This window comes from Neolamprologus multifasciatus, chromosome 23 (assembly GCF_963576455.1).
Source record: "Neolamprologus multifasciatus chromosome 23, fNeoMul1.2, whole genome shotgun sequence".
Taxonomy (NCBI): Eukaryota; Metazoa; Chordata; class Actinopteri; order Cichliformes; family Cichlidae; genus Neolamprologus; species Neolamprologus multifasciatus.
Window position 1 is genome coordinate 5,386,676 of NC_140460.1, and position 27,704 is coordinate 5,414,379.

Sequence of the window (27,704 nt, forward strand, 5' to 3'; positions counted from 1 at the left end):
TTTCATGCTGCTCAGTTTATGATTGCAGCTATTTTGATTTAACTAATAAGAAAGAAACCAAGTCTTTGCTAAAGTCTTCTCTTTAGGAAACCTACTTGAAAATTAATGAAAAAGATCACAGTCATGCGTAGCATCTTTGATGCATGCATTGGGTTACATTCAGTGTTGGGAAGGTTACTTTTAAAATGTATTCCATTACAGAATACAGAATACATGCCCCAAAATGTATTCTGTAACGTATTCCGTTACGTTACTCAATGAGAGTAACGTAATCTGAATACTTTGGATTACTTAATATATTATCATGCTGTTTACAACTACATGAATGTACTATTGCTGTGATTTATTACTGTTACTGAGTAGTAAAGGGACCTCTGACTAATACGTCGGGTTCGTGTTGGGCTCGTAGCCGAAAACTAGCTTTACTTTGTTGTCTGGGTCAAGTTTGAGACAGAGAGAGGCGTTGAAAGGCTGCTCCAACGGAACTTACTGTTTTTGGAGGAAAACACGAACACGGTGTACAGTCGAGTCTTAATAGCTTACTTACAACTGGGCTCGTCAGGCACTCTTCTTGGCTGCAGTGGTTATTATTATATTTACATGCTTCCAGCTCCCGTTTCTGCTCGATGACAGCTTGTACTTTTCCTTTTTCTCCCTCCCTCGCTCACAGACACATAACGGGTATGGCAGTCCATTCTCCCTGCAGCACGGACTACACTGCCTATGATGCTACATTCTTTAGAGCTATACCTGTAGCATTCTGCGTATTAGCTTAGCAATACAACAACAAAAAGGCCTCTCTCACCCAGGAAACGCGCAGAGAGAGAGCGTCACCCTGTAACCATGGCAACCGTAACGCTGCCACCTGGAACAACAGAACGTAGCTGTCAAACGAAACCCAAACAGGCCTGACCCGTGACAATATGAAACAGGAAAGTACCGCCGTGTAATCCATTTATTTCAACAAAGTAACTGTATTCTAAATACCACCTTTTTAAACGGTAACTGTAACGGAATACAATTACTCATATTTTGTATTTTAAATACGTAACGGCGGTACATGTATTCCGTTACTCCCCAACACTGGTTACATTTGAATTATTTTCTAAATGTAGTTGTGTCAGCAGTTATGGCCTGAAGAGACATTTGCAGGCTGACTAACAGAAGGTGCTAGCAGTGCTCAATATGTCATTGTCTCTTGTTTGGCTAATTACAGCATGGTGCCGGTGTCAGCCCTCCGAGCAAGCCAACGCGCACTCACAAGCGCACGTTCAAGCACGCATTCACGTGTAGACACAGAGCCATCAATCATCTCTGACTGAATGCTCAATCAAAAAGCTTCAACACTGTTCTTTATTTGATTTTGTGCAAATATGCTTTTTTTTTAGGAGCGTTCTGATTCAGCATTCTTATTGCAGTGACTCTTTATTGCGGTGAGTCAAACGTGGTGATGAAGGGCTACATTACAACAGTCTCTTCAGATTCGTTTATAATCAAGCGTCCTCAATCACAGATCCAGGCAGCGTATTCTTGTGGTAGGCGGGCAGAAGTTATAGAGAATAATCCTTTTATTTGCTGTTTGCCTCACTGCATTACAGTATACAGCTGAAGTTAGACCTGTCTTGAGGGTCACATGGGAAATTATATCTATTTATTTATGATCTTGTCTAGTTTTATTGTGTTAGTTTTTGAATTGGAACATTTATTTTTCCATAGGAGAGCTTAATGAGCTGCCTGGAAATGTGACTGTGTGCACACAGGAACCAATTAAATTAAACACGAGGACCATCATTCTTTTCGCCCCCACCTCCAGAATGGTAGGACGTGAAGAGGGACATGGTCTGATTCATTTTCTATTGCCAATTAATTGCAGGTTAAGTATGTCAGACTGGAGTCTTGTTTATGTGGTGGTAGGAAATTAGATTACTTCTTCTTCAGTCTGAACTGAGGGCACACATTATTTCAACACAATTTAGGGATTGTAGAGAAATGATTTGGGGGGAGGGGTGTGTTGTTAAGGTGGAAGAGTAATGATGGTCTTCTTCTTTCCTGCTGAGGGGAGGGCAGAGGAAGAGAACAAAGAATCTGAGGACAAAAACTGGACTTTGTGATTTGCTTCACACATCACACTGGAATAAATTCTTTTTTCCATTCAACTTTCTCTGCAACATGAAAACTTCATTAATTATATCCCAGAAGGTTATATCTTTGACAAATAAAAGTATCTTTTGAGGCTGCCCATAACCCAGCGTAGTGCTACTGCCGATCCAAAGCCTGGATAAATTGGGGGGAGGCAGATGATGTGGTGACTCCTAAACAGAGCAGTCGAGAGAAGAAGAAAGTTTTTATTTCAAGAGGCTGTGCCATATTATAATTTATGTTAAACATTTTGGTATATTTGTGCACCGGTAGCTGTTTAGAAATTGTTTTGTTGTTAATTGTGTGCTTTAGTTTGTGCTTTTATGGTGGGAGGAATGTAAAATATTCATAAAGCCAGTGATGAGCAATTTAAAACATCGTGATATAAGACTGGATTTACATTCCTACCTTTGTCATTTATTATCACTCTGTCAACTGAGCAAGTCCGGTGTCTGAAATGACAGGAGCGCATCCTCCGCTCAGTACTTATTATGTTTAACCATTGTTTTTCTGTATTTACATTCTCTTTAAGTAATACTCTTATAGATATTTATATTTGCTATTTTACTGAGCTAAATTCGTCTGCATCACCAGAGGTGACTGAATGTGAATTAGAGGAAGTGCTACAGTGGTTACAAAATCACCAGAAAATTGTGGCTGGAAATGAAATCTATAGGGGTTTTTAGTTTTGTGGTGGGAGGCCAGACTTTATCCTACATGACTTTTACTTACCAAGGGCATTCAAGCTTAACACCCACACACAGCAGTCCACTACAGTGGAGGAGAAGGAGCCACTGGGTTTCATACTGCAGTGCTGAGAGACTCACAGAGAGAGGGAGAGAGAGAGGGTGCCGGGCATTTTGCCTTTGGTTTTGTTAATATCGCTTTTTTTTTTTTTTTTTTTTTGCAGTGGAGGCTTTATGTCTGCTCCTTGCACCCATGCATTGCCCTTTGCAACCCTTTTTCCCTCAGTGATTTCCATAAATGTACATTCCCCCCCCCCCCCCCCCCCGCCCCTGTTAGCCGTCGATCCACCAGTTGTTGAAATCGCACATTAGAGGAGAGCGTGTCTTTAGGTTGCCATAGCAACAGGGTGAGTCATTCTGCTGCAGTCAGTTTAGTCACACTCACACCGACTGTATGTTCCTCTGTCTTCTTTTTTTTCCCCTCATCCCGCTGTCCCCCTGCCTTCCCGCCATCAACGGACGTACACCGAGACACACTTTTCGAGTTCTTACAACTTGAAAAATTCACCAGATAAGAAAAAAAATGTTTCTAAATTTCTCAGTTGTCACCGGTATTCTAATGTACTTAAAATTATGATCTAAAAAGCTCACCGTGTCATTTGAGTTGTGATGTGCATGATTGATAGCACAGCGAGCGGAATGTCGCCGCTTACTCTTTGATTATTTATTTATGGATCTGGCTAATCAGTAAACCCACAGCTGAGAAGCACACTGTGAAGGAGGCGGGTGGTGTCAGAAAGAGGAAGGGGGCACCCAACACTCATTTTAGTCCAAGAACACTTGTTATCTCTGATTGAATAAAGATGATTTTTATTTTCTTTGTTTGACATCCATTACGGGAAGTTATTTCCTGTTTTCCCATAAAAGGACTTTGCAAGTTTACAGCTGCGTCTCTGAATATTAACACTACACCCCTGCTTTAGAAATTAATCATCAAACGCCTCATTGTCACTTCATTGTCACAGAGCTCGGGTGAAGACGTGCTGTTTTGGAAAAGAGCTTTTTATAGTGAGAGCTGAGGTGATTCACAAACTCTGTCTGGTTTCATACTTTGCACCTGGTGTCAGAAAATTACTTTTGGTTTTGGTCCATTCTTTTTGACTTGTTTGCTTACGTTTGTGGGGCAAAAGTGTTTTTAAGGGATTTGCTAATACTACAAATTATAATAGCATCAGCTTCATGTAAATTGATTTGATTTGATTAGCATTCAAATATCTCAGTGAAGACAGAATAAATATTACCACAAAGCAAGAAAGCATGAGACAAGGCTAATCAAAAGGTATTGGCTGAAGCATTAAAGTAAATTAAATAGGAGTGTGGTTGCCGGCGTATCATTTGCTGGGTTAAACTTTTGCCTGTTTGAAGCAGAACGCTGTTAGCATTTTTATTGCTATCTAAGAGCAATAACAGGTGTCCTTCCATTCATTTTTCCAACCACTTATCCAGCTGAAGCCTGTTCCAGCCTAAGCACGGCACCTGCCCATTACAGGTCTAACACCAAATGACATCAGTGCTCGGTGCTTTAAATATAACAGAAAATCTAGTTGCGGCCTGTCATTAATGATGTCAGTTCCTTTTTCTTTTCACCTGGTGCGTAAAAGACCAGTGGTGAGTCTCATTTACTTCATCAGGTTTCCTTGGATTTCACTTTGCTGTAGATGAATTCTAACATTTTCACAGCAACCTTATTTGAACTGGAAACTCTAGAGTTTGCTCTGCATGTGAGACTCACACCTGCACATTCATGGAATAAACTGGGTAGCAGCTCACAGTGGGTACCGAGCGAACCTTCATCAGATCAGTTTGTAAAGGTATACCCATCGTTATGTTAAATATCTTTACACTGGCCAAATGTAAAAATAGTAATAATACCATTTGTATGCTTGTCTGTTTGAGGGCAGTGAAAAATGAATTTCTTATTGGCAGGTTTCTTATCATACTCGGTGTCTTGGGGCTTGTGTGATAGGTTAAATAAATAACACTGATTGTGCTATTATAATGTAGTTTTCTCATGGGACATCTTTAGGTCCTGGCATTCAATTTGTGGGTGTTACTTTTACATATATAACCCACCCAAATGCATGCTATGCTAAAAATAGGAAACATAATAACGCCCAGCCTCCCCACATCCCAGTGGGGTCCCACTCTGCAACCCACGGTACCCAGAGAATTTGTTTTCAACAGCCTGTGTCAGACACCCTGATTCATGCCCCAACAAGTGACAAGTGAGAGCTGTTTTGGAAGCACCAGTCGTATAGACAAAGGTAGCAAAGACAGCATACAAGCAGTGATATTTAAATAGTGAGGAATACTCAGAAGTCTACAGGCTGATATGCCGAGCCCAAACTCATAATCATGAGAGAAAAACAGCTCAATCCGCAGATGCAGGTTCAAGGTCAGTATAAAAAAGAGTTTGTATCATCACATGAAGAGGACAGATGATGAGACCCTCTCATTCAGACTATTTAATAAAAATATCAACATTCAGGGGTTTTTTTTCAGCCGCCCTCCAGGAATAAATTGAATTTTACACAAAGATAAAAAAAAAATGCATCCAAATGCTCGAATGGGATCTTTCACCAAGCATCGAAACACATGACTACTGTTAAATTAAACGGATTTTACATGGCGGTTGATAAATAAATGCCTCTCCAGTGTGTGCAATAATGTCTGCATGTGCGTGGGTGTGTTTTTGTCTTTTCAACCCATCATGAAGCATAGCGGCTGTAACAAAAAGCCCAAACGCTTCAGCCAGCATGTAATAACAAAGCTAAGCTGTGGAGAGTTCTGCTCCGTCCCCAGAGAGGTAGGAGGAGGGTGGGGGTGTGCACACAATGAAGAGCTGGATGACGCAGCTGAGAAAGGAAAGGGAGGGATGCATGGAGCAGAATCCTGAACAAGGAGAGGAGGAAGAGGAGGCGGTGGAGAGAGGGAGCGTAGGCAGAATGCGTGGGACGGAGATGGTGCATAATAAGCTTTCTAGGGTTTTCTCCTGCTCTCCTCTTTACTTTCTTCACTTTTTTTGGTTTGACCGACTTATTCGTTCCCATTATCCTTCTCCCTGTCTGCCTGGCTCTCTTGCTATTATTGGTTTCTTGTTTTCTTTTATCTTTTTTAAAAAAATATTTTTGCTCAAATGTCTCATTTAGTTGCACAAGTGCTTATTCTTAAGCTTCAGAGATTGTATTTTCATGCAGGTGCTTCATATTCTTCAGAGAGCGGTTATATTCATATCGAAACGCCTTTTTCTTGTATAATTGCAAGAAAAAGGAAATTATTACAATAAAACTGATAATGTCACTGTTCCTTTTTTGTTTTTTTTTTCACTGGGTAATTCACAAAACAACACTGTAGTAGTGAAACCTGTTTTTTCAGCTTCATGGCTGTCTAACACACCGCCAGGGTCTGCTCAGGCAATATTATTTCACACTTATCAGCTTTTGGCATCACATTTGTTTAGCCACATATAATAAGTGAGAAGGAGAAGACTCGTCTGATCGTGAGCAAAGAGTAACCCGATGAGTCATCGGCATCTCTCGCACATTCGAATGATGCCTGGAGCCGCTCTGTTAAAAGGCAATCTGGCGAGAGGGAGAAAGGCGGGGTGAACGCGTGGGTGGAGGGGGAACAGAGGAGCAGGTGATGGTGGCGGTGGTGATGAAGGGGAGCGAGGAGGGAGGGAGGGAGAGACGGGGTTTTCCTCTTAGCACCATCCCTGAATACTGAGCATCTCCCTGACAGGCTTCTTATGTTGGAGAGAGAGCAGGCGGGGAGGTTGAGGGAATTGTGGTGGCCAACGTGTGTTCATTCATGTGTGTAAGGTAGACTCTAATTGTGCAGCGAGTGGGTGGATGTGTGAAGCAAGGGCACAAAGTAAGGAACGCTGTTGCTGTCACTATTTGTAGTTCTAGATGGTACAGTTGTGTTTAGTTGTGTGTTTGTGGACGAAAAGTTACTGCACCAGTTTGAAACAAACTGTGACAGCTGAAACATCTCCTAGCATCTTTTTTCACACGTTGTAGTCTGTCAGTCTGCCAGACATCCCAGTGACAAAGAATCAACAGGTTTCCATGATAATATCAAACCCAGCTTCGTGTTTACACAGCAAGAATGAAAAATAAGTCACACAAGCAAGAGGCACAGTCCTCTGCACACATGTCATATCCCCACAGCAGCGCCTGCGTCTATCTGAAGGTATTTAAGTTCAGTGTACACCCACTGGCCATTTTATTAGTTACCCCCTGCAGGTACCGGACTGGCTGCCTTAATTCTTGGTCGCACAGATTCAAGAAAGCGCTGGAAAGATTTCTCAGAGATTTTGGTCCATGTTGACAAGATAGTATCACACAGTTGCTGCAGATTTGTTGGCAGCACATGATGCAAATTTCCTGTTCCATCACATCCCAGTGGTGCTCTACTGGATTGAGATCTGGTGATATGCGAAGACTATTTGAGCACCGTGAACTCACTGTTGTGTTCAGGAAACCAGTTTGGTATGATTATAGGTTTCTGATGTGTCATGCTGCTGGTAGCATACATCATGCGATGAGCCCACTGTGGTCATAAAAGGACACAGTCAACTCAGGTATGCTGTGGTGTTTAAACAACACTCAGTTGGTACTAAGGGGCCCAGCTAATGTTTTTCCAATCTCCTATTGTCCAACTTTGATGAGGTCACGCAAATTGTGACCTCATCAAAGTTTCCTATATGTAGTGGCACCCAGTATGTTCTTCTTCTGCTTTCTGTGTGCTGGTCTTTCAGAGATGCTCTTTTGCAAACCTTGGTTGTAATGAGTGGTTTGAAGCAGTCTGTCCATTCTTTTCTGATCACAAGGCTTTTTTGCCCCGAGAACTGCCGATCACTTCTTTTCACCATTCTGCTTGGTTTGAGCTTCAGGAGGTCGTCTTGACCATGTCCACATGCCTAAATGCACTGAGTTGCTACTATGTGATTGGCAAAGTAAAAGGTAGAGTGAGTAAATGACACAATAGTGCATTTCAAAGTCAAAGAGCTAACACTGAACTTCTCGATTAGTTTTTAGACTGCTTTGGATGAACTGTCTCACTTTGCCTAGCTGATTATGAATTTTGTTCATTCTGCAAAATGTGAAACAAACATTTAGTACGTGAAGACACTACAAATGCATAATTGTTTGGTTTTTTTTCCCTTGGTGGCTGGTGACTTGGCATAAATTTGGAGATGGATACTCCATTTGAACAACCTCAAAGGATGTTTCATTGGATTAGCCACACTGCATCGAAGATGAAGTGTCTACACCCACGGAAGGAAACCCCGAGATGTCTGGCTCAGTGAATGGCTCAAATATAAGGGGGACCGTGGTGGTAAGCTTTAGGATGATGCAAAAGGGTGAAAAAAGCACAGAGGAGAGGCAGTCAGAGACCAAAGCTGTCTCCCTGTTTCAGAGCAGATTAATGTCAGACTCCCCAAAGCTTCACATTCACCTCCCACTTTTTACTGAATGAATGTCACTTTTTATAGTCTGTGCTTTTCTCCCTGCTGTCTGTCACTATAAAGCACAAAGTGATGTGTATTAAATCAATGCACTGACAGTTACATGACTAAGGACAGTACATTATGAAAATTGTATTTTTCCACGAGGACAAATGACATGAAACAATCTTGCTTAAGGGAGGAAAACACAGACTACAGTCACGCTGGTTCTCAGTTTATTATTGCTTTGACTGGTTATTTTCTTCTGTGTTTATTTAAAGTGATAGCATTATATCTACTGCAGTACTTGTAGAACATTTTAATCATGAGAATATGACTGTCTGCACTGACTTGTTATTTGTTCATGCCTCTTAAAATGCATGCCTGCTGAAGCAGGGAACTGGGAGCCTGTTCGCTCTTCTCCCTGCAGTTTCCTCCACCTCAGCCAGCAGCACTCTGCAGTTCGCTTTACTTTGACTGTGATACACGGTTTGATTGGTGGGTTGGCGGAATCCCAAACTTTGACAAGATAATTTGTGACTTCTGCTCTGACCAGCTTGTACAGGATGAGACAGACTTTGCATTAATCTGGATCGCTCTTTTTTCAGCACTTCCCAGTCTTATAAGTTCACCGGAGGTTTCCTTAAAGTTAACCCCAACCTCAAAAATGTATACAGAGCCATGCTTTTCCTCCAGCAGTACTTGCAATGGTTAGTCATGTGTTTTTGATTAAGATTGCAACAGAAAAAAAACAAAACTATAATATTAAAATATTACAGCGCTATTTTGTTTTTGCGGCGTCGGTCCATGAAAGGTCATCTGGTGAGCATGACTGAAATATCTCAACAGTTATTAGATTATTTTTTTTGAGAATTCTTCTACTGTGCTGTTGTGGATGAATCACAGATGCACTTCTGGCCTGAACGTACTTAATAGAGCAGCACTTGTAAACACAACGGTGCAATTTAGAAGCATTGGACACGAAATGGCCTTTAACCTGCCAGTTTCCTGGTCCATAATCTAACTAATGTCTGATCAGGCCAGTGTGAGAATATTGCAGTTAGTAGCCCCTTTGTTTTTCATCTGTCCTGCTTCCAACATGGTCTGCACAGAATATTTCCACCGGTCATCATGCATATCAATGAAACTACCTCTTGAAAATATCCAGAAGTGATCCTCTCCACTGTTTGGAAATCATGTGTGGAAGCAGCTCTACTCTGCTGATTCCTTTTGTTGCACCATGAGGTAGACATTTAGGGTTTTGAATGGACATATCAGTAACAGATCAACTTTTGCGATCCCTCAACTTTTTTATTCTGTACCGTCAGTATGTTTCTAACATGCTGTGTGGGCTATGTGTTGAGTTGTGATCAACTTTTGTGTCTTCCACCCAACCACCAAGCAGTGGGACAGATTTTTATTTTGTATTTTACTGATCCTTTTCCAGTCTACGTTGTATACCAGAAGGACAGATTATAAGGTGTGAAGAGGAAGGCAGCCATTTGAAAAGTTCCCTTTGTAGATCACAGAGAGGATTTGGCTTTACTCTCCCAATTATTTGGAGGAAGTGATAAGAAGAGACAAGAAATCAATATGAGCCTAAGCAACAGGGGAAAAAAAACATGAAATGAGATTCATGAGAGGGAACCTTATCTGCAATCCTTTCCCACGCCTTGATTAACAACCATTCCCTAGAAATAAGGCACGCTATAACCAATTTTGCTTCATTCATTTATTCACAGATTGGAAAACAAGCCTAAAATAACACTTTTTGAAAATTATTTGGTCCCTCAAGGCTCAATAGATTCGGATCAACAAAAGCAAAGTTGTTAAGAAAGTGTATCTTTTCTTTTTTTTCCTTTGAGAAAATAAGCAGTTTACTAACAAGCAAGGAATACAGAAATACTTCTACTTTCAAAGAGATAAATTCCACAAAATCTCGTTGTTTACAGCATCCTAGAATGACTCTTAAATCCCATAAAATACAAAATCTCTAGTCACACCAGTGTTTTGACTTCTGCATTAAACAACTGAGCGTTAAATATGGACTGGATCGGTACCATCAGTCTGAGAAAACATGAAGATTTGCACTAAAATTTGAACTCATGCAGACCAACACATTGCTATGCATCAACGCATTTGTCAGGCTACTGGTTAGTATACAAACACCATTTGCCACAGTGTCCCCAGTTATATAATATCTGCCTAAACCTAATAAAGGATATTGATACAGTCTAGATATTGTGATATTGTGCTTGTATACACAGCAAACTGTAATATTTGTACAGATGCACTGGTTTCAGTTCAATCCTTATGGCCGTTTTCTTTTGTGGCTGCTGTTGTCTCAAACTGACTCACGTTTGAGACATTTTGGCTTTTTGGGGGCGTTTTGTGGAAAACATAGCGGTTTTTTTCTCTTTAAGGTTAACTGTCAGGATGGGATGAATAATTATCAGCATGGAGGTGTCATTTCCGTCCTAACTGAAAGGGGGATTTGTTGATATTTTCTTCCGTTCCTACTAACTAGCACCAACATAGGAAGAACAATAATTGATGGCACAAAATTGCTCCAGGGGATTGTGGTTTTTAATTGTGACATAATTGTCCAGTGTGTGTGTGTGTGTAGGGTGGGTGGTTGGGTGGGGGGAAGACAAGAGCAATTAAAAAAACACTAGGCTCCCTATTCTTTATTTGAGTTCATCTCCTTTATTCTCAGTCACTGTTCTTGTAACAGGAAACTCAGCCTGTGCCTCAGAGTCCACTTAGGAGACTCCTGTCACACAGAGGAGAAAGATCTAATTTGGGCAGACTGTAAAGGAGCATCATCATCATCATCATCCACCCAAACAAACAGAGGAGGATAATGTTGTCTGCTCGGATATTTCACTTCAGTCCTTTCAACTGCCTGCATGGCACCAACCTCAAAGAAGGGAGTAAAGGGGGACAGGGGATGTGAGGAGGACTCCCCGTTTCCTTGTACGATTAATATTCAACACCATCATCTACAGTGTTCCCTTTTATGCATATTCTGCATTGAATTCTCTGCCTAAAACGCCTAATCTGATGATGGTTTTTTTTGTTTAATTTAGACAAAGCTGCAGCTTTTTATTGCAAAAAAAAGCAAAATAAGAGAGAGAAAAAGTCGACTTAAACACAGACACTTTGTTCTGATAGTTTTATAACCTTTCAGGAAGCCATAAAGCCCCCGAGGGAGGAATCTGCTGCACTCTCAACTTTCTCAAGAGAATTAGAGGAGGAGGGGGGAGAAATTAGAATGTCATATGTTGACAAATAAAGCTTGTTTTGTAAGCGTGAGAGAACATGCCTGCCTGATTAATTCAGTTGTAGCTTCATATCTAATAGCTTTTATGTAATTTCTCTTATCATGGCTTTAAACACAACTCTGGCTCTGTTCTCATTCTTAGTGCAGTGATGCCCAAAGTAATAAAAGTCATAGCTTACAGAGTTGCACATTACTGATGGATCTTTGACTGATGAAGAATCATTGCACCAGAGTGCTGGATCTCGTCTAGTCTGATAGTTCTGCCTGTTGGCAGGCAGGACGTCTCATTTTTAAACCTGCCGCACTGTCGGTTTTCGCTGTCATCTAAGCAAGCTAGACATACAAAAATATATTACTGCTCGTTAAACAAAAAAGTTACAAGTAAACAAGAAATGTGTCACAAAGCTGAGAAGCATTTTCAATCACACGGTTGGTGATAGAGGATGTCCTCGATTTGACCTTTTCTGTCATCCGGCAACCAACAGGCTGCACACCACTGATCTAAACAACCACTCTGAACGACTCCGTGTAGCGTAGCTTCTTCCTTATTTGGGTCAATCTTTCAAAGGAACTAAGCCTCCATCCATCCATCCATCCATCCATTCGCTTCCGCTTATCCTTTTCAGGGCCGCGGGGGGTGCTGGAGCCTATCCCAGCTGTCATAGGGCGAGAGCTGTCATAGGTACACCCTGGACAGGTCGCCAGTCTGTCGCAGGGCCAACACACAGGGACAGACAACCATTCGCACTCACATTCACACCTAGTGACAATTTGGATTAATCAATCAACCTATCCCCACAAGCTGCATGTCTTTGGACGGTGGGAGGAAGCCGGAGTACCCGGAGGGAACCCACGCAAACACGGGGAGAACATGCAAACTCCACACAGAAAGACCCCGGCCTGATGGTGGAATTGAACTCAGGACCTTCTTGCTGTGCAGCAACAGTGCTAACCACCGTGCCACCGTGCTGCCAACTAAGCCTACTAAACTAATTTAACTTTTTTAAAGGGTCTGTGTTGCCCTGCAACAGGCCACATCAAGATAATTTATGATTCATATAGTTTTATTATGACGTTCTAAGCAATCTTTGAATTCACAACTATGTTTTTACTACAGTATTTACTCTCACAGCACTGGTGGGTAACTGTTTTGTCCACTTCACTAGCCTTCTACGTCTAATAGCACCTGGTTTCACAGTGGATCAAGGAGTACAGAGGCCATAGCAGCTCTCAGCTTGAGTTACTTTTACTAGAGAGCAGAGACAGAAAGACAGCAAAAGAGGCATAAAGAGAATACACACACACACACAAAGAAACACTTAATGAGGAAGCAGTTATTTCTAAAATTGTATGATTTTTGATATGTTGATGTTAGTGAGCTGTAAAATGGGAAGACTCAACAGCTTTGTAATGCTGACACTTGCAGGGAGAGAGTGGATACATTTCTGGTGGATCAGCTGTATCTACGGTTATCTGGGAATTGGTGCTTAATTGAAACTGAAGCAAGACGAACCCAACAGAAAGAAATGAGCGTATTAGCAGACAGGAGGAGGATGATGAGGAGGACGATTGGAGCCCTGCTACACTGGGCTGTGGTCCGGAGAAGCGTGTGTGGCTGTCACGGTCACGCACTCTGTAGCCGTGTCCTTGGTCCTGCGAAGGCCCGTGTACAACCTCTCATCCAGGTTAGCACTCAGTTTGTCTGTTAGCTCTGCTGTGATGGTTTGTGGGCCGTATCCCGACGAGTCGAGCAGCTGACGTGAACGCTCATCTGGGGGTTCAGAGGGGTGGCTAGACTGTCTGCTGTCATCCTGAGGGTCAGGCAGCTCAGTCAGTCCTCCATCTTTCTCTGAAATGGAGGGATGAAGAGGCGAAGGGGAAGAGGTCGTGTGGTCCTCAGTGTCTCTGACGGGGGCGCCCTGCACCTTTTCTCCATCCTCAGATGTTGTGAGCTCTACCTTTGGAGTTTCAGGCGTGCTGCTGGTCCCATCGCTCGTCTCCTCGTCAGGAGCACTGACGATGCGGGGCAGCGTACTGTGGTAGCTCGTGTCCAGGGGATAGTTTACACTGTCACCCCTCCTTAGAGGCGTCCGCTGTCTCTCAAAGGAGGACTGGAAGTGTCTGACACCAGGATCGCTCCACTGCTTGTGGCGCTGCCACTGCTTGCGTAGGTGGATTCGGGACCGGTGCTTTCTCAGCGGGGACTCCTGCTGATCAAACTGAGGGTCGTGGCGGAGAAACTCGTGGAAGAGCGCATCTGTCTTCTCATCTATGCTGTAGTCTCGGCGGTGCAGGGTTAAATGCTGAGGTGGAAGCTGTGCAGCTTCTCGAGGAGAGAGCACATGACCATATGGAAACCACCTCAGTGAACCAGCACCTGTTTCGGTGGAAACTCCTCCACTGGCGCCCAACAACAACTCATCTTCAGGCTCCTCCTCGAAGAGATGAGATTCAAAACTCTCACCTATCGTGCCAGTTCGCCCTGCATTGGTGAAATGATGCCTTTTCTCGTGGGCCGTTCTGTCTTTGGGGCTGCTGGTGATGCTGCTGCTCCCAAACAGTCGCAGATCTTCCGGACCTCGAGACGGAGCCTCTATCGACGCGTAGCCGCTGTCCATCTGCAGTAATTTACGAGTCCCCGTTTCTCCATCATTGCTCCCTCGCTCTGAGTCTGTGCTTTTCTGTTTCTTCTTTTTTGACTCCTTCACCTCCATCTTCTCATCCATATAGACAAAGAAGTCCTTGTCATCCTCCCCACCCTCTCCCTCATCCCCTAAATCCTGGGATGGGTAGCTGGGGAGACCTCTTTCTGTGTCTGTTCGTCCACCAAGTGAACACACACTGTCAGCATCACTGCAGACTGAGTTCCTGTCATTGTTGCTGCTCTGGTCAGAGGCTGCGTACTGTTCGAGAGTTGCACGTAATGTCCAGATGTCTCTGTAAAGTGACTGGGAATCCTGGGGATCAAGGGGGTCGGATTGGTTTGCACTTTCCCTTCTAGCCAAGGACAGCGCTTCGTCTTGGGGATCAGGGGACAGGCCAATCACCCCTGGTCCTCCACGGCTGCAGCTGGGCTCCACCATCACCTCTACCTCTACCCTGCAGTATCCACACAGGGATGGAGAGATGAGATAAAATGAAAAGAAATAAAGAGACGAGGAAGAAGAGAAACAAAGAGACATGCAACACAAGTGTCAGTGAGCATTTACCTAAATAGGATGTTAATCTGAGACATGGTTGTGTTCACAGAGCACAGAATGATTATCATGACTTGCAAATGGTTGCAGCTGCATGTCTCTAAAGTGATCTTAGCTGAACAGCTGAAACTGCTTAAACTCTGGAAAGGTGCTTTCATCTTAGGGCAGGGAATTTTAATAAACGTAATGCACGGAGCATAACATGACCTGAGGAAATGAGCATAAGAATCGTTGCATTTCTTTGTTCACAGAAATGGATTTTATTTTCAGCAATAAAACAAACGTACACCAAAAACATCGATTCGTTTCATAGTCAGTGTAAGAAAATAAATAGTTATGTAAGAAAATATGTATGAGCATTAGCAGTTTTTGTTGCGTAACACGAAACCCTAAAAAAACAACCTGCACTGCTATAATTGCAAACTTATATTATAATCGTACTTTTGAAAACATCGTTACATTATCAAGTCAGCAATGAAATGGTTTCGTGTGCCTGTTATAAACCCCGCGTCCCAATTCTCTGCGAGGAATCCTCGCCACGTGGCTCAAACTGATGGCATTGTTTGAAAAGACAGATCAGACTTTGGTTACAGAGTATCCACACTTAACTCTGCATTGTCTGATATCATCTAATTAAGGGTCATAGAAAAACAATTAGTCTAAAAAAAGACAAATTGATACGTTTATTTAGTTTAGGAACTTTGGTGTTAACGCACTGTGGTGGAGAATTAGGACTTTGAGTTGTAAATCACTACAAGTAGTTAGCGCAGGTTTTCTAGCTGAAATAAAGAAATGAGTGCAAAGCAGTGGATGGGATGAATGGCAAGGGAATTAAAGATACCTGCCGAGGGAGGGGGGTGGTGTCGAAGGAGGCGAGAGGAGGCATGTGGTGGGCTGGCTAGGGCGATAGGTGACGTCATGGGTGCGGGCAATGTATTGGATGAGGTCTATATGATGTGCATCGTTGTCATCCTGGTCCATGCTCTCGCTGGCGGCCCGCTGGCGCTGGAACTGTCTCCTCTTTGGAGAGCCTGGCTCGCATCACACACGAAGAAAGAGCTGTGAGTTATAGGCGTATGACAGCAGGAGTGAAGTAACATTTCATTCGGCAGAAAGCTTCTATTAACTGCGGAGAAGATTTTGTGATGTTTTGGGCTTTTTTTTAGGTCCCTTGGTGTGACAGAAGAGGCGCGTGCAGACAAGTGTGTATATAGAATAAGGAGGATTGGTGCGGAGGATTTACTCAGGGGCTCAAATTGATTTGGAACAACCAATCTTTGCGTCACTGAGCCATCTGTCTATTATGCTTGTGTGTACATCTCCACCTCAGTCAAAAGGCAGCTCACAGTTGGTTGCTAAAGCCTGCTGCTTAGCCATTGTATGTTTACCAAGAGAGAAAGCTGGCACAAATACTTCACACACAAATAAACCAAAAAAATAAAAGTCCAGAACCAGGAAGAACTATTTGTACTTCCTTGCTGCACTGATACTGATTTTTCTCAAAAAGAATATCACAGAGATACCATCCATTACCTCTGGTGTCCAGACTCGATGCTCTCTGGCTGCTGTCCAGCTTCCATTTCTTGATCTTGAAGTAGGGACTGGCCCCCTCTAGACTAGCATGGCGGCGCAGTTTAGTAAGGAACTGCAGCACGGGCCTCTGGCCTGCACCGCCACCAGCAGGAGAGGCACCGCTCCCCAGCACTGCTGATTCTCCCACACTGACACTGCTGCCTCTGCCCCGAGGCCCCACTCCCATCATTTCAATCTGAGCAGAGAAAAACATAGTCAAAAAGAAAACCTGCCAAGAGTAGTAGTCTGTGTAAAACCCTATCTGACAGTGATGTTCCTTGTTTACCCATCAGCCATCATTCTCGCTGGTCCTCCCTCAGGCTACGTGACCCTCTAATGTCTGTGTGGATGACTCACTTGTTGACTGGCTCGTGGGTGTAAAAACTGACTGACTTAAGAAAATGTATCACTCTACAAATGACTAAATATTCATTCCACAAACTCCACGTTGACCTAGATTCTAAACTAATGCCTTGTTTACTTTTTTTCATCGCACGACCTCTTACAAATCATTTATATGCATGCTCAGCATCTAGAAGGCCTTTGGATTCATGTATCTTTACTGTGTGGCTCCTCAGCAATAAAAAGGTTGTGTGACACCAGCCTTTGCACAAAAAAATATATTAACAAGGTGATGTAAAATAATATATATTGATATATTTCACTCACAGAAGTGTGGCTTGGCTCTTTGGTGCTGTCCACCACAGAGTTGAGAGCATCTCCAGGGAGGGCACAGCTTGGACTGACACTCAGGCTGGTCAACGCTGTTTGTGGCAAGGGACACAGCATTGGCTGCAGGAAAGCACAAATAAAACTAGACTTTGTTATCTTATGCATAACTGCTGTGCATTTACATTCTTTTAGAAAAGTTTCTTTTTTGTGTTAAAGTAACAAATATCAATTAATTTCAAGGGCAAATTTCCTTCTAGGCTGTCATCCCAGCTTTACCTAAATGGAAAATTAATGCTGGGTCTGTTGAAATGATCCCTGAACCCTATGTTTGGACTCATTAGGTTGCCAGATTTTCTTGACCTGACCCAAATAAAAGATGTTTTAATTGGCCCCGGTGAATACTAATGACTATTGTTACATCAGCGCGAATGGCAGGTCAAGGCTGTCACCTGGAAGATGGAAAGGGCTGACTTAGCAACAGGGCGCGTTGTCATCGTGATGGTGTTCTCCGCAGAGTCGCACTCGTGGATGGTGACTATCTTCAGGGCCGGAGGAGGTATGTGGAGGTTTGTGAGCCGGGCATTCTTCAGATGATGAAAGTCACCCTCCGTCAGAGTGTACCTGAGGTGGAGAACGCTGAGTTACTAAAAAACTATAAGAGTGTTGAATCATGTAGCTTATCTTTGTATAAGAGGGAAACGACCAAGGGGAGATATTTGACTTCAAACCCATTAGAACAACCATGATTTCTAGATTTAGGCTTAAAGAAAAATTAGTATTTTAAAATCGGAGCTTTAAGGGAAAAGTAGGGCAGTGAAGTAATAACAAAGGGTGAGAGCTTTTCGTGTCCGAAACATACATAATGCAGACTGATTTTATTCTGAACTCTAAAGTAACAAAAGCATGTGGGACACAGTAAAAGGTTTAGATACTGAGCTCACAAAGAACAAAGCACTGGCGTGAACCTACATCAGTGAGTGGCCGATTCAACAACACAGAGATTTGCAAATATGGGCTGCTTTGTTTGTGTTGGCTTTCTAACCTGCGGCCTTTCTCCTGGGTTTTCTTGCCGTGGTCGAAGAGCGCAGCCTCATTGAAGGAGACGCGACGCCCTGTGGGGCCCGTGGAGAGGAAACGCTCTGTTTCTTGGTCATGAGAACTGGCCATGGACAGGCAGTCTGACTCATCCACCCTGATGGTGATTTCTGCCCAGAATGAAGGAAGAGGAGAACGATAATTACACAAATAGCAAGAGCACAAGGACAGAACAGTAGAAGAATAGAAGTAAGTGTGTGAGTTCAGCTGTAATGCAGTCAGTGAATAAGCTGAACTAGTACAAAGTGAAATATGGAAATACCATTTATGAATCCCACTGACTTTGGTGTGACTTTTACTCCAATCTGACTAACAGGATACAGCTTTAATTCATTCATTGAAAATTGCTCTCTACCTAAGATGGGCCGATGCCAAACTTTGCAAGAATCATGCTCCCCAGAGGAAGTTCCCACTTTCATCTCCTGTTTTTTAAACCTCTGTGAAATGTGTCCGTGTGGTTTTGTGTCTCAGCAGTTATTTTAATGGATTGCCTTCAAATTTTGCAAAAGCATTCATGTCCTCCCTGGGATGAATTACATAGACTCGTGTGCTGGGTTCGTGTAATGAGCGGTGTTTAATATTACATTAGGATGAATACACAGCATATTACAGCGCTGAAGAAAACGTGTCTGATTCGAGTCCCCGTGGGTACCTCTCTTCCTACTCGTTTCCTCTATTGCACTGTGTAATAAGACTATAAAATGCCCCCCAAATACTGGAAAACTAAATGCACTGCAAAAGTAGTGTGGTACAAAACGCATGCTGCCTCTAACATATCTTGTTCACTTGACACAGATAGCATTCACTGGTAACACAATGTCAAAATGTGTTCCTGGAATTGCACAGCTATTTCAGCTAATTGGGATGAGATCACAATATTTTAATGGAATAGACATTACAAGATTACACATTTGTGCTGACGTGATAAAAATATCCATGCCATCATCCCATCTCTCCAGTTCACAGCTTCCCCATCTCCATTACTTCTCCCTCACTCACTCACTCGCCTCTTTCTCTCTTGTCTCCTTCTCTAGCCCTCCCTCACATTTCTCCTTCCTTTTTTTTAGTCCTTTTTTCTCTTACCATGGGTGGGCTGAGACTCCTCCAAGTAGGTGTTGTTGGTTTTCTCAGGGTCATTGCTGGCCCTGGGGCACACAAAAACATTCAGATCAATGCAGTGACATGATTACCCCTGAAGTCTGTCTTTCATCTGATGGACCCCGCTGATGCGGGCAGGCACTCTGGACACCACAGAACAAGGCCTTATGATCAGTGTTACTATCTGACCTTCAGCTTAGTCAAAATAATGCACCTGGGGCCACATGCGTGGCAGTCTGTGGTGATACACTTAAAACTGTGTCTTTGCGCGAAAGCAGAAATGTTGCATTTTTTTTTTTGTCAGACTTATGAAACTGCACTTATGCGTGGCCTTCCTTTATACAAGTCCATCACCATAAATGGTCACGTGTGCACGAGCCTCGTTCCGTCCTTGTCCATGGAAGGTTGTAAACACTCGTGATGTAAAAGCGCTGCTTCCACTGCAGATTATTAGACGAAGGCTAATAAGACAACAGCAAAGAAGAAGCACATTTTCACCAAATGTTAAATTCAGAGAAAGGTCCCTGTGTTATATTTGGTGGTCCCAGTTCTGCTATCACAAATAGAACAAAATTCTGAAAGGAGAAAAGTAATGCAAGTTGTCAACTCAAAAAAAGACTACAGAGATCCTTCAGTATTGTCAAAGCAATCATCCTTATGCTCAACAATTTTCGACAGAAGCAGCTATTTAAAATATGCACAGTTTATCCCTCCAATAAATAAATAAATAAATAAGAACCTCACAGAATTGATTACATACTGCATTCTTCACATTAACATTTGTTAATGGTACATTTTAATTGTTGAAATAGAGGTATGAGTCTGAACAGGTGTAAATTAAAAATGCATGCTCTGCGTATGTTAAATGTAACATATTATGGCTTACCTCATTTTGTCACAATTATGCTGTTACAATGGCTGCTCATATTAAACGATAAGCATCTGTTCATGTGCAAGTAAACCCTGTGCACTAAAGTCTCAGGCTGCTCCATCCCCTCTGTTTCTGACAGTTTTCTCTTTCTTGGCTCTGTGTGATGTTGGTCAGAGTAGTAGATACTTAATATGGTCAACCAAAGCACATAGCTCTGGCTGTGACTACAGAAGTGAAACACTCTGTAAGGCTCATCCAATCAGAAACAAGGTAGCTCAAAGGGATGAGGAAGCTAAAGCAGCTAATTTCAGACAGATGATCAAGTAAGAAGCTGCTCCAAGACACATTATAAGACAAATAAGGATTATTTAGAACTACTCTAGAAGAGTCCAAGAATTTAAATGTTGAGTGGGAATTTAGCATAATAGGTTTTTTCTGCTTCCCTTATGGTAAATGGTAAATGGCCTGCATTTGTATAGCACTTTACTCAGTCCCTAAGGACCCCAAAGCGCTTTACACTACATTCAGTCATTCACCCATTCACACACCAACACGTTCTCACTCCCACAGCGTAACATTTTACGCTAGGTGACAAATCGTCAACATATTACGTTTTCGGCTACCCACCACGTTCCTAAATGACGACCTCGGAAAAATGAGGAAATGTGAGAACCATATGGACTCAATCTACACATGTTCGCTGTTTTTCTTCAAATCACTTAGAAACACGCTATTTAACATCATTAAAGTCCTGGTTAACCTCAGGAAAAAGGTTATGGTTAGGGCTAGGGATAAGGTTAGGTTTAGGGCTGGAATACAGGGCTGGAACGTCTATTACCGCGGGAGCGTCATTGCACTGGATTTCGGCCATAACCCGCCGCGTACCATAAGAACGCCGAAGGTCTCCTTTTGCGTTCCTCAGGAACGCCGCGGGACGTGACAAAACGTCCGCATGTTACGCCTCGGGAGTGAGAACGGGCTCCAACACACACATTCACACACCGGCAATGGCAAGCTACATTGTAGCCACAGCTGCCCTGGGGCGCACTGACAGAGTGCCCCTTTCATGGAAATATTACACATTTCCATGAGGATTGATACTGTTTCAAAAACATACATATGTACTTCTTTTATAAATAACAGTGCTTGAGTGGGAAGATGTGTACGCATGGTTTTGTGTGGAGGACAGAAAAACTGCGATTCCAGTCAAATCTGATGCAAGCTGCTTAAAATGGTGTTTTTTGGTCCCAAAATACGTTTTTTTAACAATGTTTTTCTCCTTGGAAGTTATACTCCATCATCATTGCTGTTGCAAAATTCTTTCAGTGTCACGCCTCTCACTTGAGTCACGGTTACATTTATACATTGAGTTCTTGTGCTTTATTAATACACTTGCATGTGAACAGCTTACAAATTCAGCGATCAAACAACTATCAGAATAAGTTATTAGGACTGAAAGTTCACGGTGCTTTTTATATAAATGGCCTGCTTGGGTGTGTAATCGATGAAGGCCTAAATCATTGCCAGTAACTTGATAACCTTCAGGGCCAGGGGACTTCTTGAACTGATAAAGCACGAGGTTTTATTGGATTGTACACTTACACTCATCTTTAAGGACACAGAGGAGATGCACAATAAAGGTCATTTTGTTTAGCAGATAGAGCGTCTATTGCTCTATAAGCATATCTTTATGCGGCCCTTTTTTGTTTTAACATCTTTAGTAGCTTATAATCCTCCACAGTGCTGCTTAAATCCCATACACGGGGTCTAGTTGATGAGGCAGAAAAAAAGAAACTGAAAGCTGTTCCAGAGTTGTGCAGAGATACAAGTTGTATGTGTGTGTGTGTGTGTGTGTGTGTGTGTTGGTGGGTGTATGTTGGTGTGCATTGTGTGGGTGTGAAGTGACTTAAGGGAATTTTCTTTCCACTCAGATCTGTGCTTCTCCTTGTCTTTCGTTTCCTCTGTGGCTCCTCCTTTCCCGTTCAGGGTATGCCCGTGAGTTTGTGTGTACATATTCTCAGCGGTGCGCGCACAGCGCTCGTTTGAAACGCAAGATTAATCACTGCCGATGGCGGCTATGAAATCTCATTACACTCATCATTTGTACCGGTCTGTCCGATTCTCCTTTTGCTCTCTCCCAGGCTTTTCACGCCTCGGCCTCTGAGCTCTTTGTTTATCTGCATCTAGGTGCTGTGCACTCGTGTATTCAAGCATACGTGATAATGTGTGCTGCTGCAGAGATGGACAAAGAGTCTCGAGGGTCAGCCATCTTGCTGTACAATAAACACGCAAATAAATAAGCATGAATATTGAATGTCTTTCCACTAAGGTGTTCTCATAGCAGCCTCATGGGAGTCTCAACACTCAAACGGAAGACGTGTATAATGAGTTGTTCTGCTTTTAACATGCTGAGATGTCACAGTAGGGCAACATTTATTTTCTTACCACCTACTGCAATATAGCTTTTTTTGTGTTACAAAGATGCTTTCGTTTGTTTGACGGCTCACTTTTTGCCTGTTAGTGACGTCACAGTGAAGAACTGGATAATGTTACAGGATGCTGTTAGCGTCATTTGCAATAAGCGTTTATCTATTATGCATGTATACAGATTTGATAGAAGAACTGGTTTGTCTCGAAATAGCAGTTGCATGAAAGCATGAGAGCAGTCTCTGTGAACAAAATACTTTTATACTGCTCGGTAAAGCAACACCTGCGCACCTGAATCTTTTTTCTTTCATTTTTTGAAATTGTGGATTTCAAGGGCTGTTGATTTCAAGTTTTTGGAAATTTTCAAGGATGTAGAGTTTGGTATTGTTGCTTGGTGCTAACAGTGACAACAGCAACAGCCTAAAATTTCACTTCACCTACAGCCTACTGGTGATGGCCAGAGGGGCCGATGGCGTGATATGGCAGCCTCGCCTCTGTCAGTCTGCCCCAGGGCAGCTGTGGCTACAACTGTAGCTTTCACCAGTGTATGAATGTGAGAGTGAATGAATAGTGGTATTGTAAAGCGCTTTGAGGGGTCCCGAAAAGCGCTATATAAATGCAATCCATTATTATTATTATTATTATTAAAATATTATAATAAAAGTTAATCTCAAAATAACCACAGGTGGGCGATCGCGGCTCAAGAGTTGGGAGTTCGCATTGTAATCGGAAGGTTGCCGGTTCAAGCCCCGGCTTGGTCGTTGTGTCCTTGGGCAAGACACTTCACCCGTTGCCTACTGGTGGTGGTCAGAGAGCCCAGTGGCGCCAGTGTCCGGCAGCCTCGCCTCTGTCAGTGCGCCCCAGGGTGGCTGTGGCTACAATGTAGCTGCCATCACCAGTGTGTGAATGTGTGTGTGAATGGGTGGATGACTGGATATGTAAAGCGCTTTGGGGTCCTTAGGGACTAGTAAAGCGCTATATAAATACAGGCCATTTACAGGTGAATCAAACGCACTGAGATACAGTGTGGGCATCACAAGCCTTATAAGGTTATTAGTTCTTATATATATATATATAGATTTTTTATTTTATTTTACGAGAAAAGAAATACATAATTTTTGTGTCCCACCTGGCACAGCATTTCCCTCCACGGCGGCAAGCGAAGAGGAAGACAGAGATGAATGTCAGTGTTCCTACCAAGAAGATGGAGAGGATCACCAGGAGGAGCACATAACCATCCTGCTGCTCCTCAACCTCGAGTGGGATCTCCTGAGTCTAAAAAGAGGGAGCAACATGTTGCAAATTAGAGAAGTGAAGCTTCCTGTGTTGCCAAAGTAGGCACTGAAACACTCACTGATGATTAACGCTGTGTCGTTCTGGGCTGATAGACAGAGGTATAAAGGAGAAAAAAAAAATCACACCTCCACTCTTCTCACTATGATTTTTCACCTTTTATTTTTACTCTTGCTAAAATAAAGTCATACGTATCATGCCCGATAGCAGAAATTGCACCAAATATGCAACGCCACGCAGAAGTGTGCACCGTGCGGGTTTACTTTGAACGATTTACAGTCTTTTGGTTTGAAACGTTGAAAGATGAAAAGCCTGACACCTCAGTAGTAGACTAGACTTGCAGGCGTTTTACGTTCACAGTCGCACCGTGGAGTTCACGGGATTGATTTAGTCCTGCTGCTCGGTTGGTCTGCATAAAGTAAATCTATAAATACGACAGCGCAATGAATCAATACATGCCAGGGCTATTAACCTGTCTACAGTGTACCTTTAGCTATGGGAGAGCTCTCACAGCAAGGACTGCAGCTGAGTGAATTAAGCGTACATTAGGAGACACGTCGCTGAAGTTAAATTTGACTTTTTTCCTTCTGTTTTAAAAGCAAAAATGTGTTCCCGTCGTAACTTTGATTTGGCTCGTGTCAGCTGCATAACGGTACTTTAAAGTATTTTAATAAAGTGATAGATGACAAAACGATACAAGGATAATAGACTTGATTTGAGAAACATGATGAATAGGTGGAGTATTGTTCTGAGCTCTGCGATGGAGAACACTCTGCAAGTGTTAATGAGCATTAGACTCTGACGTCACACTGTAATTTCTCTGCAAGGGGAAATCAAAGCTGAGATTAGATCAGAGATTTAATTATTTCAGGTCCAGGTCAGGATGTTCTCCATTAGCCGGTCATCCAGCCAGAAGAGAATATGGGGGGAAAGTATGGTTCTGGTGCTGGGCGTCTCACAGACACACACATGCAGGACATACAGGAAGTTTGAGAATAAGCCATTGGTGAAAGGCAGACTTACTGTGGAGTTTTCTGGTAGGCTGTTCCAGACGGTAGACTCATTGCTCATGGTCCAGGCCAACTAGAGAGTCCCCCTGAGAGATAACACATGCACACAAACACACACAAATACACAAAGGAAATGACTGTAACTGGAGATGTGCATCAAATCACAAAGTCAGCCTCCAAATGTGCTGCATTCTATCTGTGTCAATAAATCCAGAAATACTGAGCATATAAGCCTAAAACAGCCATGCAGGCTGATGTGTAATAACATGGAAATTATTGTAATGTGTAATCTGTGTGACAGCAAATAACAATCTTTTCAAAACAGTCATGAAAGACTGGAAGAAGAGGAAGAAACCAAATGGGTATGTTGTTCTTGCACGCATGCGTCGAGTCCGACAGAACATGTAAGCTTTAGCATCTTGGCTGTTAATCATCACCCAGACTCTATCTACCTCCCCCACACACAGACACACACACACACACAGGGAACAGAGAGAAACAGCAACTCTTACTAAATACTGGCTCCCGCAGCTGAGTTCCACTACCGCTGCTGGCTCTTGCTCTTACAGATCACAGCCATTAATTCTGCTACTGCTGCACCAGACGCCCACGCATACGCACATACACTAACCCTGGATGGATCTACTCACCCAGCAAGGGAGAAGCAACATGCCAGCAGCAATCAGCACGCCTTGCTCGCCTGCCAGTCACTGCGGTGCTCAACTTCAGCACCACAACCTGTAAGCTAGAGCCGAGCTCTTTTCTGCCAGCCCATCTAAAGCCCTGCGTCCACTGTCCAAGCATGAATAGTTTTACAGAAAGCACATCAGTCTGTGGTCAGAATGCTTTCCTTTGCAGTACTGTACCACATCCTGCTTCCTATCAGACAGTAATCTTACCCTGGTGGAGGGCAGTACGCAGCAGCAGCAGTAGCAGCTCTGAATGTGTGTGCCGGGCTGTAGCTCAGGAGTCTCCTCCTCAGCTCCCTTGCTGCATCCTCAGCCACCTCAGCGCACCCAGCCAACTGAGCCCGAGCAGCGGTGTTCCCCCTCAGGGCCGACCCACTGGCCTCAGAGCAACAGGACGGTAGTGCTGCATGGCTGACAACAAACACACAGAATGATGCACATTGTTCAAGCCGCAAATAGTAGGGATTTCGTATTAATGAAACATCTTCTTGGGATGTTCCTAAAACATTAAGCATCATCAAAAATTACTTACAATTTGAAATAAATGCAATGAAAACCTCTCCCAGCACGTCTTCGGTAACAGGAAGTAAACAACAGATATACTACTTTTATTGACCTGCACTCAAAAATGAAGAAATCCATGAAGGTAAGCTGAAAATCAGTGCATCCTCACACTTTACTGAGGACTGCTTACTTTTGCGTTGTTGCAAATCCCGATGATAGCAGTATTCCCACAGCAGATGGCAAGACACAGGTGTCCCAGCAGTACCAGTCAGTATCCAGTCATGCTTAACAAAGCATTACCAGGTACTGCTATCATACAGTGCATCGTTCTCACTTTAATATTTTGTATCTTTAAAAAATATTATCTCGTTTCCGTCCTCCATAGAACAAAGCATGGATATCGTTTTATTTAAATCATGTAATAAGTAGTTTATTAAAATAGATTGCTGCAGTAGAAAAAGCATAAAGACTGCTGTCTCTTGTAGCTACAAAGGGCAATATTTTCCCTGGAACAAATTAATGGGGATTTTCTCTGGCAGATGTTTCCTACTGAAGGTTTAAGCGATAAAAATTTCGCTCTCTTTTTTTCTAAGTGTAATCACATTATCGAAGGAAATGAAGCCCACCCTTAAAAACTGGTTAGAAAACAACAAAGCCGTTTACATAGATCTTGGTGTACAGAGAGGAGAAAGGCAGCTCACGATTTTGAATTGGGTGCACGAGCGCACACAAAAGTAGGCACGCGGCGACGGTAAGCACTCACCTACCCAACTATCCTGGTCCATGCGGGAGTGGAGGGGCGAAGTCAATAACGCGGAACTCTTCCGTGATCACTTTAATGTGGACTTTAAGGCTAAAAGTATTTATGAATGAAACCCCACCGCTTAACACACGCCCACCACCCAGTCAGAGGCGCGTCACGTGACTAAAGGAGTGAGGTAAAGCCCAAGTGACGGATGTCAGAAACATCCCGAAGCACAGTTTAGTCTCCACAGCTGCGTTAGAGGAGTCAGGGAAGCCTGAGTGTCTGCTCTGGGTTAATATAAATCATGTCACACAGTCAAGGAAACGTGTCTCTTATGCTTACTTATTCTTTTTTTTTTTTTTTGGCAAATGCACTCACTGAACCTCTAGAGTGAGAAAAATTATTGAAGCATAAGTAGGCTCATATGATCTCATTTACTCGCGCCCGCGTGTGTGTGTGTGCTTACGTTTGTGGAACCCTGCGAGTGGAATACTACAACTAAACTTTATCCCTCGGCCAAGCTACCGGTGCGTTTCGGTGATTTACAGTATTTGCCAAATAGTGACTGCTGGTATATGAACATGACTCGTTGGCCTTTAATCGTCAAACATATGGCTGAGACAGTCATATCTTTCATTTCGAGTCAGTAAGAACTGTCCTGTCACAAGGCAGAAGTTGCAATCAGTTTATGGCAAAGGGACTTTCATATATCCAGATAAAAGTCTCACTGACACTGCAAATATGTTTTTTTTCTAGAACTACATGGTCAAGAGGGCAGCACAAATTCCAAAAAATATAACATAACAGTTCTATGAAGATATCATAGTGGCCAAAAAGGACCGGATAGATTATAATCAAGGACACAGTGGTAAACTAATGCAGGATCATTAAGATACTTACAAAACGACACA

The 27,704-nt window shown here is 42.9% G+C and overlaps 1 protein-coding gene across 6 annotated transcripts; it reads right to left on the reverse strand.

Annotated features, from left to right (window-relative positions):
• Positions 1-632: 632 nt before the first annotated feature.
• cbarpb (CACN subunit beta associated regulatory protein b) lies at positions 633-27,138 on the reverse strand. Of its 6 annotated transcripts, none has more exons than XM_085149967.1 (11): positions 26,816-27,138; positions 25,755-25,955; positions 24,869-24,941; positions 23,682-23,827; positions 19,240-19,301; positions 18,104-18,266; positions 17,511-17,682; positions 17,059-17,181; positions 16,351-16,585; positions 15,659-15,848; positions 633-14,719 (listed from the first exon to the last, which is right to left on the reverse strand). In XM_085149967.1, the coding sequence occupies exons 3-11, from the start codon at positions 24,914-24,916 to the stop codon at positions 13,201-13,203; spliced, it is 2,658 nt and encodes an 885-aa protein (XP_085006093.1). In that variant the 5' UTR covers positions 24,917-24,941; positions 25,755-25,955; positions 26,816-27,138; the 3' UTR covers positions 633-13,200. The 6 variants fall into 6 exon arrangements, with proteins under 6 accessions (XP_085006093.1, XP_085006092.1, XP_085006094.1 ...); XM_085149966.1 differs by having other exon boundaries at positions 26,812-27,138; XM_085149968.1 differs by lacking the exon at positions 26,816-27,138 and adding an exon at positions 26,077-26,805.
• Positions 27,139-27,704: the final 566 nt, after the last annotated feature.

Excerpts from the sequence above, each read along its gene's own strand:
- cbarpb (XM_085149971.1), bottom strand. The coding sequence starts at position 24,916 with ATGAGCAATGAGTCTACCGTCTGGAACAGCCTACCAGAAAACTCCACA. Across the intron at positions 19,302-23,681 it reads GGAGGGAAATGCTGTGCCAG|GGCCAGCAATGACCCTGAGA; the intron begins GTGGGACACAAA and ends TGTGTGCCCCAG. Across the intron at positions 15,849-16,350 it reads ATCGAGTCTGGACACCAGAG|GCTCTCCAAAGAGGAGACAG; the intron begins GTAATGGATGGT and ends GATGCGAGCCAG.